At 39.5% G+C, this 15,302-nt stretch overlaps 2 protein-coding genes across 2 annotated transcripts; both read left to right on the top strand.

The window, feature by feature from the left end:
- The first annotated feature begins 300 nt into the window (after window positions 1-300).
- Window positions 301-4,197, top strand: LOC117266602 (E3 ubiquitin-protein ligase TRIM21-like). The gene is made up of 2 exons (XM_033641857.2): window positions 301-502; window positions 769-4,197. Exon 2 carries the CDS (start codon window positions 771-773, stop codon window positions 2,406-2,408), a length of 1,638 nt encoding a protein of 545 aa, XP_033497748.2. The 5' UTR covers window positions 301-502; window positions 769-770; the 3' UTR covers window positions 2,409-4,197.
- A 6,251-nt stretch (window positions 4,198-10,448) lies between these two features.
- On the top strand, window positions 10,449-14,621 carry LOC117266903 (E3 ubiquitin-protein ligase TRIM39-like). The gene is made up of 2 exons (XM_033642320.2): window positions 10,449-10,611; window positions 10,880-14,621. The coding sequence occupies exon 2, from the start codon at window positions 10,882-10,884 to the stop codon at window positions 12,550-12,552; it is 1,671 nt and encodes a 556-aa protein (XP_033498211.2). The 5' UTR covers window positions 10,449-10,611; window positions 10,880-10,881; the 3' UTR covers window positions 12,553-14,621.
- The last annotated feature ends 681 nt before the right edge of the window (window positions 14,622-15,302 follow it).

Raw genomic sequence — 15,302 nt, 5'->3', positions numbered from 1 at the left:
AGCCAGAACAAAAACAGAGACACAAACAGTAGGTTAAGGTGAAGAAAAAGTAAGTAACTATGTCATAAATAGAGAAAATTCAATAAAGTAATAATAGAACAGATCACGGCAAAAGAAAGTGGATATTGGGCTTTCTTTCAGACTTTTTGCATTTATGGATGAAAAACTTTCCATATAAAATGAGAAGATTCAAAATAAAACATGTCCAGATCATTTTACCATAATAAAAAGATAACATCTGTCTCATACCAAAAGTTGCTCAGCTGAAAACAGAAAAAAAAAAAGTCACCAACAAAGCTGAAACATGGGGCGGAGCAAAAGCAAGAAGTGATTTTAAACGGCAGACTCCTGAAAGGAAACTGAAAGTGAACAGAGTAGCAGGAGCAAACCAACAGGAGTATTACAGTTGAGACACGTCTTGCTGTTTGCTGTTAAAGATAAATTATGGTAAACTAGGTTCGCAGGGTTTTTCCAGACTACACGACAGAGTTTCTGCACACTGGTGAGTACAGCTGATCATATCTACTGTGTTTAAACAACCAGCATTACCACATACCTGCACTGTGCTCACACAGGCTGCGTCACCTTTTCATTTAAGAACAAGGCTTGTTAAATGAAACTTTTACTTATGTGGACTGTAGCTATATGGTATAAAGAAACCTCATAACATTGTAGTATTCATACTTTGATATTTTCAAACAGATAATCAAGAATTCTGTCATTCTAGTTTTGCTTTTTCACACTTTCATTGTTGCTCTCATTGTTTAGATATGGCTGCTGCCAGCAGTTCACTGTCTGAAGATCAGTTTCTGTGCTCCATCTGTCTGGATGTGTTCACTGATCCAGTCAGCACACCATGTGGACACAACTTCTGCAAGAACTGCATCACTACACACTGGAATTTTAATGCCCACTATCAGTGTCCCAACTGTAATAAGGTTTTCAACACAAGACCTGAGCTGCAGGTCAATACTTTTGTCTCTGAGATGGTTTCTCACTTCAGACAGTCAGCTCAACAGAGAGCCAGCAGCTCAGAGCAACAAGCTGCTGAACCAGGAGACGTTCCCTGTGACGTCTGCACTGGACCCAGACTGAAGGCCCTGAAGTCCTGCCTGGTGTGTCTGGTCTCCTACTGTGAGACTCACCTGGAGCCTCATCTGACAGCATTAGGCCTGAAAAGACATCAGCTGATCGACCCTGTGGAGAACCTGGAAGGCAGGATGTGTCCGAAGCACGATAAACTGCTGGAGCTGTTCTGTAAGACCGATCAGATGTGTCTCTGCATGCTCTGCTCTGTTTTGGATCACAAGTCACATGATGTTGCACCTGTGAAAGAACAATATGAAAGAAACCTGGCCAAGCTGGGTAAGACAAGGGCTACAATTCAGCAAATGATCAAGACGAGACAATTTAAGATCCAAGAGTTCAAAGATTCAGTCAGCATCAGCAGGGAAATTGCAGACAGAGAGATAGCAAACAGAAATCATGTCTTCGCCAAGCTGAAGGAGGCTATTGAGAGAAACCAGGCCAAACTTATTAAGACAGCTGAAGAAAAGCACAGAATGACAGAGAAACAGGCTGAAGGCTTCATCAAAGAGCTGGAACAGGAAATCTCTGAGCTGAAGAAGAGAAGCTCCGAGCTGGACCAGCTCTTATTCTTAGAAGACCACCTTGACTTCCTCCAGAACTTTTCATCCCTGGATGCTGCTCCACCCACCAACAACTGGACACAGGTCAAAGTCTGTCCACCTTCATATGAGGGGACTGTGGGGACAGCTGTTGATCAGTTGGTGGAGATGTTCAAAAAACAGGTCAAGACGTTTCTCAAGGCGTCTGAGCTGAAGACGGTCCAGCAGTATGCAGTGGACGTCACACTTGATCCTGATACAGCAAATCCCCGACTCATACTGTCTGAAGATGGGAAACAAGTACATGATGGTACTTTGTGGAAGGATCTCCGACATAACCCAAAGAGATTTTCTCACGGTCTCTGTGTCTTGGGGAAGCAGTTTGTTTCTACAGGAAGATTTTACTTTGAGGTTCAGATGAAAGGAAAGCCTGATTGGGGTTTAGGAGTTGCTGCAGAGTCAGTCAACAGAAAGGGGCTACTCAGTGTAAGCCCTAAGAACGGTTACTGGACAATGCATTCGAGGAAAGGAAATTTCTACCATTCTTTTACTGAGACCTTCGTCCCTCTCTTTCTGACATCGAAGCCTGAGAAGGTGGGGGTGTTTGTAGATTATGACGAGGGTCTGGTCTCCTTTTATGACGTTAATGCTGCAGCTCTTATTGATGCCCATATTGGCTGCTCCTTCACTGAAAAACTCCACCCAGTCTTCCTTCCCTGTGCAAATCAGGGTGGTAAAAACTCTGCCCCTCTGATCATCTGTCCTGTCAACCCTACTTAGTGGAATGACATGTCATGTTCCGCAAAAAGACTGACTTTGAGGTGAGATGAGATGAACTTTCTTAAGACAGATGGAAATTCATGCAGTTGCAGATCTGGGCCCGTATTTACAAAGATTCCTAAGACTAAAAGTAGCTCTTAGTGACGTCATTCTAAGAAAAATCTTAGAATTCCTCTAATTCTAAGATTTTTCTTAGAATTTTCCCTTGGTAACATAAAGTTATTCACAAAGCATCTTAGGCCTTAAGAGAGCTCCTAATGTGAAAAACTGTTAAGAGGAGGGAGGGGGACTTTTAAGAAGCCTAAAAGTGTCTTAAACAGAGAAGATGGCAGTAAGACAGAGAGGAAGGAGAGATATTCTCCGTATATTGAACGACAGTGATTTAATAAGACGCTACCGGCTTGATCGTGCAGGGATAATGTTTGTGGTTGACCTCATCAGGGATGAGCTTACTTTTCCCACCCAGCGTAGTAACGCAATAACGCCTGAGATGAAGGTCATCACAACATTGCGATACCTGGCTACGGGAAAAATGCAACAGTGTAGCATTGATGACTTGGGTCTGTCACAACCCTCTGTCAGCAGAGTGGTCAGTCAGACCATTAGGCTACGGCGCTTTCACAGCCTCGTTTTGCTGCAGTCTCCGCTCTCGCTTTGGATTGCAGCACGTACCAGCACTTCTCGCGCTCATCGCTTGTGTGTAAAAGGAGAGGGAAGGACGCATTGATGTGTCTGGCAATGCGCTCCCAAGTCTGTCTCTTTGTGCCTTGATCCCGGGACCAAATTTCCCTCTTAAAACTCCTTTGTTCTCCTCCTCGAGCTGTGCCAACAGCAGGCACTGCTCTTCTGTCCAGTTCGACTTTCTCATTCTTTTTTTCTCCATTTTGTTTGTTGTTTTGGTCATTCTGCCAAATCAAACTGCTTTTTACAAGGAGGCCAGCAATCACAGTAATTACTGACAGCTGAGTCTGCATCCACCATTAATATCAAATAGATTAAGTAGTAAAATTACCAGCATGGCGAGTAAACATAACAATAAGCAAATCAATATAATAATCGGCATGGGAATGAGGTATGTTCAAACTTTTTGAAGCTATGTAACAATTAATTTAATTTTGCTGATCATGACATAAAATTATTTTCACGATTATACATTTCTTAATACAGTCTAAGTTCTATGAGAGGTTGATTTCACTGTCCATTCATTACTAGGAGCACATTTGTTTTTGTTTTGTTTTGTTTTTTTCTTTTTTCCTTTTTGTAACAACCAATCACAGCTTTTAGAAGACTGCGTCATACCTAGCAACAGGGTCAGCCACACCTCCTCACTAAGATAAAAGTTTCTGTCCCCTCCTTGCTCAGAGTTGCTCTCAGAAACTTCCTGAATCACTCTTAAGCTAAGATTCCTTGCTAGGAATTTTTAGGCTAAGTTATGAGCTCTCTGAGAGGACTCTTTGTGAATACGGGCCCTGATGTTTGATGTAAGTGTTCCCTTAATTAATTTTCTTGAGCAGTGTATTTTGGTTAATTGTGGAGACCTTTAATAAACATCCCATTGCCACTTTCTACTGTAACACTATGATTTGAAAACAAGTAGTTTAAGTGTTAAACCTGTCTTTAAACCTCAAAACATTACATCAGACCTAGCTTGGGTATTGTTAGCTTGGGAGTTACCTTATTTTGTGTAACATACTTTTTATGTAAGTTCATCTCTATCTTTGTGTAACTGCCTGTTTGCCCAAACTACATCTGCTGTGATTTTAAAGAACTGATTAAAATTGAAATCAAACAGCAGGTGACCTTCATGTCTTTAGCCTGCGTGTTCTATCAGTTGTCCAGTTTTAGCATACGTTTTTATTTTAAAAAAAAGAACATAGATAATGATATAATGACATTTTTTCAAATGCAACTTTTTTGATGACAGAGAAATTACCATGTTATCTGTCTGTGCATATGTCTGCTGCGGTGAATACATGTGTGCTGTCTAGATATCAGTTATACATGCTGCATCTCTCATTCCTAGGGTGAATAATAGAAAATATTTATGAGTTAGAAAAGTGGGATTATTGTGCCTCTGTGTGGCGGATCAAACCATTGGGAAGAACCAGAGTTGAATCTGTATAAAATGACATATGAATAAAGAAGGAGAGCACTGATTCTATTAGATTTTTTTCTATACTTATTATTTTCTACTGTTTCCTTTTTTGTAAGAAACCAAGGCAAGTAAGACTTCCCTGCTTTTCAAATAGCTTTCATTTAAATAAGATTTAAGAATTTTATTTGTCATATTATCATACATTAAATATTTTGTGGCCGGTAATTTATTTTAACAATGATTGATTTGCTACATAAGTGAAAAACTGATGTTTAAAATTGCCATTTTTACATTGACTCCAATTGTTCACATTAGAGCAAAATTCAACATGCTGTCAAAAATTCAGTTATTAAGACAAAAATCTGAAAATACACATATTGCATCTAGACAGCATGGAGATGTTGGTAATTTGTTTGTAACAATGATTGATTTGCTCCACAAGTGAAAAACTGATGTTTAAAATTGCCTTTTTTTGACTCCAATTGTTCACATTAGAGCAAAATTCAAAAAGTTTTTGAGATAAAATTCTGAAATTTGCCACACATCATATACCATGACTCAAGAATTTTGTCCTTTTTTTCATGAACATTGAAGATTTGTTTAGCAAGAATTTGCATGTATATGTTTACAGTACCGTTTACAGTCAAACATTTTGATGCACTGTAGGTTCAATTTTTTGATAAATAAAAAATCTGAGAAACATAGTTTTTGTAGGACAGTCTGAAGATGCTCTGTAGCAAGTTTGGTGTCAATTGAGCAAAAATGGTGGGAGGAGATAGGTTTAAGAAGTTTTACAGTTTTTGAAAAAACCTGATGAACTTCATAATTTTTAATAGGTTTAAATGTACAAAAGGTTTTTTTTTCAGTATTGGGGCTACAGTTTGATGGAAGTTGTGAAGTTGTAGCACATATAGTTGATTTGTTATGAATTTTCAAAGCCACCATCAGGACTATTGGCTTGAGTTTACAGCTGAAGATATCTGGCATGAGACTGGACCTTTGTGCAAAGTTTGGTGAGTTTTCACCCATGGGAAGTATGATTTCCTCGGAAGACGAAGAAGAAGAAGAAGAAGAAGAAGAATACCTAGGATTACAATAGTGTCCTGGCAGCTTAGCTGGCCGGACCCTAATAACTCAGAACAAAAGGGGTACAAATACTCTTTGAAATTAGGAAAAAGGGTTTTAAGGTGTTGTAAATATCCATAATTGACGTAGCTTTTTGATTTGTTATTTTAGTGTTTCAAAGTGCAGTTTCAGTTCATGTTTAACGTGGTGGATATTGGGCTTTCTTTCAGACTATTTGCATTTATGGATCAAAAACCATCAAAAAGATTTAAAATTTTGACAGATCATGTTTTACACAACAAAAACATGTCTTTTATGTTTTAATGACCTTAGTTCCACACAACATTTCAAAAACATGTTAAACATCAATCCAGAAGAATTTTCCAGCCTGTCTCATTTGTCACCTCCTCTTTATAGAAACAGTCTCTTCTTCACTTTTCATGACTTTCCTCAGATGAGCGAAACAGCGACCCCTTGCTAACTGCTGGTAAATGTCACCCAGCCCGTGTGGTCAAACGTGGTATTGCACCCTGCGAGGTCCACTCGATAAACAGGTGAAGTTAACAATATGTGATTAATAAATAAATAGCATGTAAATGCGGTCAGTGTCAAACTGCTGCAAAACAGAGAATGGGCAAGTCTCTGGAAAAGAAACCCTGAAGTTAACTGTGAAGCCAGTCATATTGTGACCTCACAACAAACAAGGAAAAGTTAACTACAGTTTTTAAGAGGAAACTAATAGGAGAGTTACAGTAGCTTGTTTGCGGTGATGCTAATGATGCTAGCTAACGTGTCTCCATAGTTGTCTGTTTCCATCTCAGTATTTTACAATCGTTTGGCTCTGTTCTCACAACAGAGTTTAAATTGGGGAAAATAAGAAGCAAAACTGGAACATTTAATTTAATGTGATTGAAATGCCTTCATGAACTGTGAACCGCTTCCTGTACTTTGCTTCCTGTTACTAGGACCAGAGCGATAGATAGAGTGGCGACACTCCCATAGGACTCCGTTGTAAAACATGGCGGACAGAATTTCAGGGTTATGGAGCCCTCTATAGTTCCAAACATTCCTCCCGTGGAGTCACACTCCGTTTATTTCAATGGCCGCACAACGAGAAACTCCTGAGATAAGGTGATGAAATATTGACCAATTTTAAGTCATTACGTGTGTTTATTATATCGGAGGTCCTTTATTATGTAGATATTGATTTTTTTGTATGTTCACAATGTAATTATGTTTTTTTTTTTGAGTCAGGAATTATGATCGGTTTTCAGCCATTGCCTGCTAGTTCATTAGCTCAACGTCGCCAGCTGTGGAGGTTTAGCACCGTTTAGCAGCTAACATTTGTGGTGTTCCTGTTTGATTAATGAATCACAGACAAATCACATATAGTTGGGATGATTAATAACGGGTTTTATTTAGATTTTATCATCCGAACCTGACGGTGTTAGCTAAGGGTAACGTTAATAGGATGTGTTAGCTTTTATTAGTTTTCTCAACTGTTCCATAAGAAGATAATGTAGGACAGGCACACATACTTCTGCCTGAGCCTTTATCAAATACCTAACGTTATGTACGGTGTATTCTTTTTATGTTTACATAAGAGTGTTATTATCTTATAATTTAATTCCTGTTTATATGTATGCCGTGTGATGACAGACTAAAATAGGACTACTACTACTTCACTACTACTATTACTTCTGTCAGCATTTAAGGCATATATTATGTTTAACTTGGAACTATGTCACAGTCACACTATAGAGGCTAGACAGCTTAAAAATGCTATTTCAGCTAGTCTTTGAATGTTACATTCATAAACTTAATCGTACAAGACCAAAACACTGCACAGTGGTTGAAACACTACGGGAGTATATCACAACACCTTTTACCACTGAATTAATGATATTATTTACCTCTGATTTAAAAATATTACATGTTTATATGGAACGTTGAGTTTAATTATTTCAAATTGTGTCTGTTAGGTGATCCTGAAAGAGCCCTGTGAAGTTTCTGCTGTCAAAAGACTCCACAAGTGAGGTAGCTAGAAATTACATGAGCAGCAAATTATTTTGTGGCTGTTCCTTTTCTTAGTTGTGTATGTGTGTCATGTTTTCTTCTTGCAGGGTTTGCTGTTCCTAAAGCTAAGCCTTTTCCAGCTCCAGGGATGGGAACAAAGTGACCACCCTTTGCTGAGTCACTTTTTTTTTTTTAGGTTTAAGGGTCTCTCCTGCCCCTTAGCAGGAGGTTGCATTGTCAGGCACTTTGAAGAGTAATCTTAGTACCAGGTACAACAGTAGTGTTACTGTTTTTACAGAATATGTGCTCATATTCTCTGTAAGCGTGTAAAAGGAGCTTGTGTTCCACTAGCGTGAGATAAGTTGCTCTTTGTTTATCTGGTGTTTCTATGGTGAATCGGGGCATACAAAGGTTAACATATTCAGAGTTTATTCAACCAATTCAGATCAGCTGTTCTAGAACTGAATGCTCAGTTTCCCATATTCAGAGTTCAATGTTAGACTGAGAGTTTGTTGAACCTCTGGAATACCTCTCAGAGCTGTTATAATGCTGACTGTTGCTATTCCTCAACCAGGCATCTCAGACCATCATTGGGTCCTTCACTAAAGATGTGAATGGCAGATAAGATAAGAATAATAACAATAAGAATAACTTTATTCAATTGTCTGTCAGCTCATTTATTATTTGCAAAAGAATTAAGCGTGATGGCTGTAGGTATGTAGGATCTTCTGTATCTCTCTGTCCTGCATTGAAGAGAGAGGAGCCGTCCACCACTATTTTTTTGTTCCATCAAGGTGTTACGGAGTGGATGAACCGGGTTATTCATGATGGCCTTGAGCATCTTCAGTGTGCATCTCTCCACCAGCTCCTCCAGTGTGTCCAACCACAACTTGAAGAGTTGTGTACATAGTTGTGCCTGCAGTAAATCTCATATGGCTTTTTTTTAACCATTTCATAGCCCCACCTTTGTTCTGCTGTCCTAATGCTGGAATATGATCTCTGTTAAATAAAATTGTTTTTCTTCTTGTTCTTAATGCCAAATTTATAATTTTCTGTGATGTAAGAGCCTTCATACATTGTCTTTTAATTTTTTCTTGTTCTCACAGACACACAGTTGCTCTTATTGTCACATTCATCGTTTAAATATATAAAATGTTTAACTGAAAACCATCATTTATCATCATTGTCCAATGTCTGGGAGTATTCACAAATAGCCTACATTAATCTCATGTAGCTACATAAGAGATGCATTGCACCAGATTACAGTTTAGTTGCTAATTTATCTGCAGTCCATGAAGCTAACACAAAGCTTTCCCTCCAAAAAAAAAAAAACACACAGAAAAACATGTCTAATTACGTTTTTAGTTGTTAGGCAGCCACTCAATACACGTAACTGACATTGATGTATACACAGTAATTCAATAAGAGTTGTAAATGTACCTGTGTACGGTTTATTTTAATATTTACCATTCAAAAGCGAGCTCACTGCTGTCTGTCCCAAAGAACATGACAGCGGAGACTGTGTTTGGAACTATTGAGGCTTACATGAACCACGTGACCGCTCTGGCGGCGACATCAAAAGCTGTCGCCACTCTGTTCTTATCTATCGCTCTGACTAGGACCCTACAATACCAGAGTGATGACACTTCCATTGACTCCTGTGGAATACTGAAGTTAAGCCTCAGGCACCCTCTAGTGGGGCATGAGCGCATTACCTTACAGTATGTCTGATGTGCACTTGCTTGTAAGTTGATGAAAATGGCCTGTTTTTACTTGTTTTTTCTTGGTCATATTAAGTCATGCTTATAATTTGTTTATTTCATAATGTAGAGAGTAACATTATGGTAGACAGCTGTTTTAAGAATCTACTAAGTGATAAACATGCATTAACATCAAGCTATTGGCCAAACTGCATGGATAGACATAATATACTGATGTGCTATGATACTGTTGGATGCATCACATACAAGTGCCTGTGTAGCTTAGTCAGCATATAGCATTCACATCAAATTGAAAGGTTCAAGGTTCGATAGGCTCCACCAACTCAATGTATGAACAGCTTGAGAAACTGTTTCTGTATTCCTTTTTTAACAGTACAGTACTCTTTTTAAAAGCCATATTCACTTGGTTTATTACAATATATCTGCATTTATATAAATGAAATGAACATGAAAATCTGTTTGTTCCAAGTGTCCTGAAGTATTACTATAGTTTATGAGACAGAAGAACATCTGCAGTTAAATGCCACTGACCTTACAGGTAAATAATCTCAGTGGCCTTCTCCAATGAAAAAAATAACTTACTTCACGAACAATGAAGCTGCAATAACTGAAACATTCAGCAACTAAGATATTTGCTTTGTTACATTGATGGGATTGCTGATGTTGTAATGTAGTAGGCTTGACTGTAATTTTTGCAGATGAACACATTTGAAACTTTTTTTTAATTTGAATTTTTTTTTTAATTTAGCGTGCAAACTTGCTTAGCATGTTAGCCATCCATAGAGTTGTGGAGCCACTTGAAAGTATATCATTATTAAAACAGCAGGCATTCATCACACAGCAATTAATGACCATTTGTTAAAATTTACCTGTAAACAGGTCACCGATAATCCTATTATGGTAGATTATGGTAGATTATGCTTTTAGGTTTGCTTGACTTTGGACTTGGTCGGATATGCAACGCGCTATCCCACCACTAGAGGGCATGTGACCAACTTACCGCTTTACCAATGTGTGTCACTATTCTGGTATTGTAGGATCCTACCTGTTACAGGTGTGTCATGCCAAAGGTTGCTCAGCTGGAGACAGAAAAATGTCACCAACAAAGCTGGAACAAGGGGCGGAGCAAAAGCAATACATGAGTTTAAACGTCAGACTCCTGAAAGGAAACTGAGAGAGTAGCAGGAGCAAACTAACAGGAGTACTACGGTTGAGACACGTCTCACTGTTTGCTGTTAAAGATAAATTACAGTAAACTAAGTTTGCAGGGGATTTCCAAACTACGTAACAGAGTTTCTGCACACTGGTGAGTACAGCTGATCATTTCTACTGTGTTTAAACAACCAGTATTACCACATACCTGCACTGTGCTCACACAGGGTGTGTCACCTTTGTCATTTAAGAACAAGACTTGTTAAATGAGACTTTTACTTATGTGCACTGTAGCTGTATGTTACAAAGAAGCCTCATAACATTGAGGTTATTATACTTTCATATTATAAAAACAAATAATCAAGAATTCTGTCATTCTAGTTTTGCTTTTTCATACTTTCATTGTTGCTCTCATTGTTTAGATATGGCTGCTGCCAGCAGTTCACTGTCTGAAGATCAGTTTCTGTGCTCCATCTGTCTGGATGTGTTCACTGATCCAGTCACCACACCATGTGGACACAACTTCTGCAAGAACTGCATCACTACACACTGGAATATTAATGTCCCCTATCAGTGTCCCAACTGTAAAAATATTTTTGACACAAGACCTGAGCTGCAGGTCAATACTTTTGTCTCTGAGATGGTTTCTCATTTCAGACAGTCAGCTCAACAGAGAGCCAGCAGCTCAGAGCAACAAGCTGCTGAACCAGGAGACGTTCCCTGTGACGTCTGCACTGGACCCAAAGTGAAGGCCCTGAAGTCCTGCCTGGTGTGTCTGGTCTCCTACTGTGAGACTCACCTGGAGCCTCATCTGACAGCATCAGGCCTGAAAAGACATCAGCTGATCGACCCTGTGGAGAACCTGGAAGGCAGGATGTGTATGAAGCACGATAAACCTCTGGAGCTGTTCTGTAACACCGACCAGATGTGTGTCTGCATGCTCTGCTCTGTTTTAGACCACAAGTCACATGATGTTGTGCCTCTAAAAGAAGAATATGAAAGAAACTTGGCCAAGCTTGGAAAGACAGAGGCTGGAGTTCAGCAAATGATCGAGGAGAGACGACTCAAGATTCAGGAGTTCAAACATTCAATCAATATCAGCAGAGAAAATGCAGACAGAGAGATAGCAATCAAAAATCATGTCTTCACCGAGCTGAAGGAGGCTATTGAGAGACACCAGGTCAAACTTATTAAGATGGCTGAAGAAAAGCACAGAATGACAGAGAAACAGGCTGAAGGCTTCATCAAAGAGCTGGAACAGGAAATCTCTGAGCTGGAGAAGAGAAGCGATGAGCTGGAGCAGCTCTCACGCTCAGAAGACCACCTTAACCTCGTCCAGAAGTTTCCATCCCTGGATGCTGCTCCACCCACCAAGAACTGGATAGAGGTCAAAGTCTGTCCACCTTCATATGAGGGGACTGTGGGGACAACTGTTGATCAGTTGGTGGAGATGTTAAAAAATGAGATGAAGAAGCTTCTCACAAACATTGAGTTAAAGACAGTCCAGCAGTCTGCAGTGGACGTCACACTTGATCCTGATACAGCACATCCCCGACTCATCCTGTCTGAAGATGGGAAACAAGTACATGATGGTGCTGTGTGGAAGGATCTCCCAGAAAGCCCAAAGAGATTTTCTCTTGGTCTCTGTGTCTTGGGAAAGCAGTTTGTTTCTTCAGGAAGATTTTACTTCGAGGTTCAGGTGAAAGGGAAAACTAAATGGGGTTTAGGAGTTGTCAGAGAGTCAGTCAACAGAAAGGGGCCAATCACTGCAAGCCCTCAGAATGGTTACTGGACAATAGGTTTGATGAATGAAATTATCTACCATACTGTTACTGAGTCCTTAGTCCCTCTCTCTTTGAAGTCGAAGCCTGAGAAGGTGGGGGTGTTTGTAGATTATGACGAGGGTCTGGTCTCCTTTTATGATGTTGATGCTGCAGCTCTTATCTACACCTTTACTGGCTGCTCCTTCACTGGAAAACTCCACCCATTCTTTTTTCCCTGTGCAAATCAGGATGGTGAAAACTCGGCCCCTCTGATCATCTGTCCTGTCAACCTACTTAATTTAATGACATGTCATGTTCCGCAAAAAGACTGACTGAGATGAGATGAGATGAGATAAGATGAACTTTCTTAATACCAAAGGAAAGTTTTGCAGTTTCCACTTCTTAATGTAACAGATCCCATAATTTAGCAGTAATATACAGTGTTTTTTTTTTTGTTTTGTTTTCTTCTGGTTATAATTAACAGTGATTTTGCCGTCTTTATTTTATCACAATATGCAAAAAAGAAAAAACATTATTTTGACAGATACTGTGATTGCAATATGAGTCACAATTTTAATGGGAATGGTCATTTTTGCAGTTCATATTCACTGAAAATATATATGTTAAAAGATATAAAAATGATAATGTGATTTTTTTTTGGGTGTCTGTATCAAACAAGCATGTTTCCTTATGTCTGGAATATGATTTGTAGGCTCGGGGATCTCTGTAAACATGACTTCATTTATAATGGTACGTTGTGACACATTTTGCCTTTATCCAAACATTGCAGCTCCTGTGGTTTGAATATTGCACTTGGCAATAATGAGATTTTGGTAATATTTTGATTAATAGTGGAGACCTTTATTACACATCCCATTGCTACTTTCTGCTGCAACACTATGATCTGATAACAAGTAGTTTTATTGATCTTGTATAATGTCGTGTAATCTAACTGTTAAAGTGGTTCTTTGTTTATTTAGCTGAGCTACCTTCTGTTGTTTTGGATACTTTATATGTAAGTTCATCTCTATCTTTGTGTAACTGCCTGTTTGCCCAAACTACATCTGCTGTGATTTTAAAGAACTGATTAAAATTGAAATTAAACAGCAGGTGACCTTCATGCCTTTAGCCTACGTGTTCTATCAGTTGTCCAGTTTTAACATCAGTTTTTATTGAAGAAAAAAAAAAAAGGACAAATATAATGACATAATGACGTCTTTTCAAATGGAACTTTTTCTAGGTGACATGTATTAAATGGTGGATGTCTATGCTTAAAAAAGAACTTCTCACTTCAACATATTAAGAAGTTTGTAAAATTTCAAACATGACCTCCTTGTGTCAGAGCAACAGCCATATTATCTGTCTGCCCGTATGTCTGCGTATGCTGTATAATGAATCATTAGCAATAATAAATAACAAGTGTATTGTAGGCCTCATAGGTTTTTATTAAGCCAAGTATGTAGGTAGGACTTTGTTAGTCATGATTTTAATACATCCAATAATACTTTTGATGTAAACATAAAGGTCAAGGACATGGGTCAAAATGTGTATTTTAAAAGGCTTCAAATTAACATACACTTCTAAAACCTTAATATGATATAGTTAAGACTCTCATAAATAAAAACATCATTCTTTGGAAAGACAAAGATACAGTATTTATAAATGTATATCAATTATCTCCCTTCCTGCCACTGCATGGCACACTGAGTGCTGGGCGACACTGTGGGCACCTTTATATCCAGGTGGGTGGCCACGCCTCCACCTCTCTCCTTCCTCTCCATCTGATCTCCCTGTGGTGGTGGCTGCAGCCTGGCACGGTGGAGCCTTTGTTTGGCGTGGGCGACAGTGTGGCCTGGCACACTTTTGGCACCCTCCTCATCCTCACAGGTAGTTGTGTTGTCTGCCTTTTCTCCATCTTGTCTGTCACACGGCTCCCAGCTGATTATCACAGCTGATTATCACAGCTGATTAATGTTATGCTTTATTGCTGCAGTGTGATGGAGCCGCAGACCTTTGCTGCTCACACCCTCCTGTCTCCTATGAGGCTGTGCCTTGGCTCATTGGTATCTATGTGTCAAATCACTCCAGGAAGTAGACTAACCCTAAAAAAATGTATGATTACCAAAACTATGGATGGCATTCATTTGGTCCTGTTTTTAGGCTGCAGTTTAGTGTGTGGCGTGTCACTGGGCCACCACACCCTAATATCTGCAGCTGTTGTGGCATTCAGTGTTTCTGGCTCTTTTGGCTCACAGCTCTATCTCCTGTGTCGTGGCTGCTTTGGTGTTTTGGCTGTTCAGGTCTTTGACAAGCTCCTCGGCCACAAGTGTCGGCTCTCCGCCCACCAAAGGCTGGGCTTGCTGCCCTATATCTTTTATTGTAATGAATGTATACTGCTTTACTGTGTATATATATATATATATATATACAGTACAGGCCAAAAGTTTGGACACACCTTCTCATTCAATGCGTTTTCTTTATTTTCATGACTATTTACATTGTAGATTCTCACTGAAGGCATCAAAACTATGAATGAACACATGTGGAGTTATGTACTTAACAAAAAAAGGTGAAATAACTGAAAACATGTTTTATATTCTAGTTTCTTCAAAATAGCCACCCTTTGCTCTGATTACTGCTTTGCACACTTTTGGCATTCTCTCCATGAGCTTCAAGAGGTAGTCACCTGAAATGGTTTTCCAACAGTCTTGAAGGAGTTCCCAGAGGTGTTTAGCACTTGTTGGCCCCTTTGCCTTCACTCTGCGGTCCAGCTCACCCCAAACCATCTCGATTGGGTTCAGGTCCGGTGACTGTGGAGGCCAGGTCATCTGCCGCAGCACTCCATCACTCTCCTTCTTGGTCAAATAGCCCTTACACAGCCTGGAGGTGTGTTTGGGGTCATTGTCCTGTTGAAAAATAAATGATCGTCCAACTAAACGCAAACCGGATGGGATGGCATGTCGCTGCAGGATGCTGTGGTAGCCATGCTGGTTCAGTGTGCCTTCAATTTTGAATAAATCCCCAACAGTGTCACCAGCAAAACACCCCCACACCATCACACCTCCTCCTCCATGCTTCACAG

This window comes from Epinephelus lanceolatus, chromosome 15 (genome assembly GCF_041903045.1).
Source record: "Epinephelus lanceolatus isolate andai-2023 chromosome 15, ASM4190304v1, whole genome shotgun sequence".
NCBI classification, from domain to species: Eukaryota; Metazoa; Chordata; class Actinopteri; order Perciformes; family Serranidae; genus Epinephelus; species Epinephelus lanceolatus.
The sequence above is the reverse complement of the archived record's forward strand: the minus strand, read 5'-3'. Positions and strand labels throughout refer to the sequence as shown.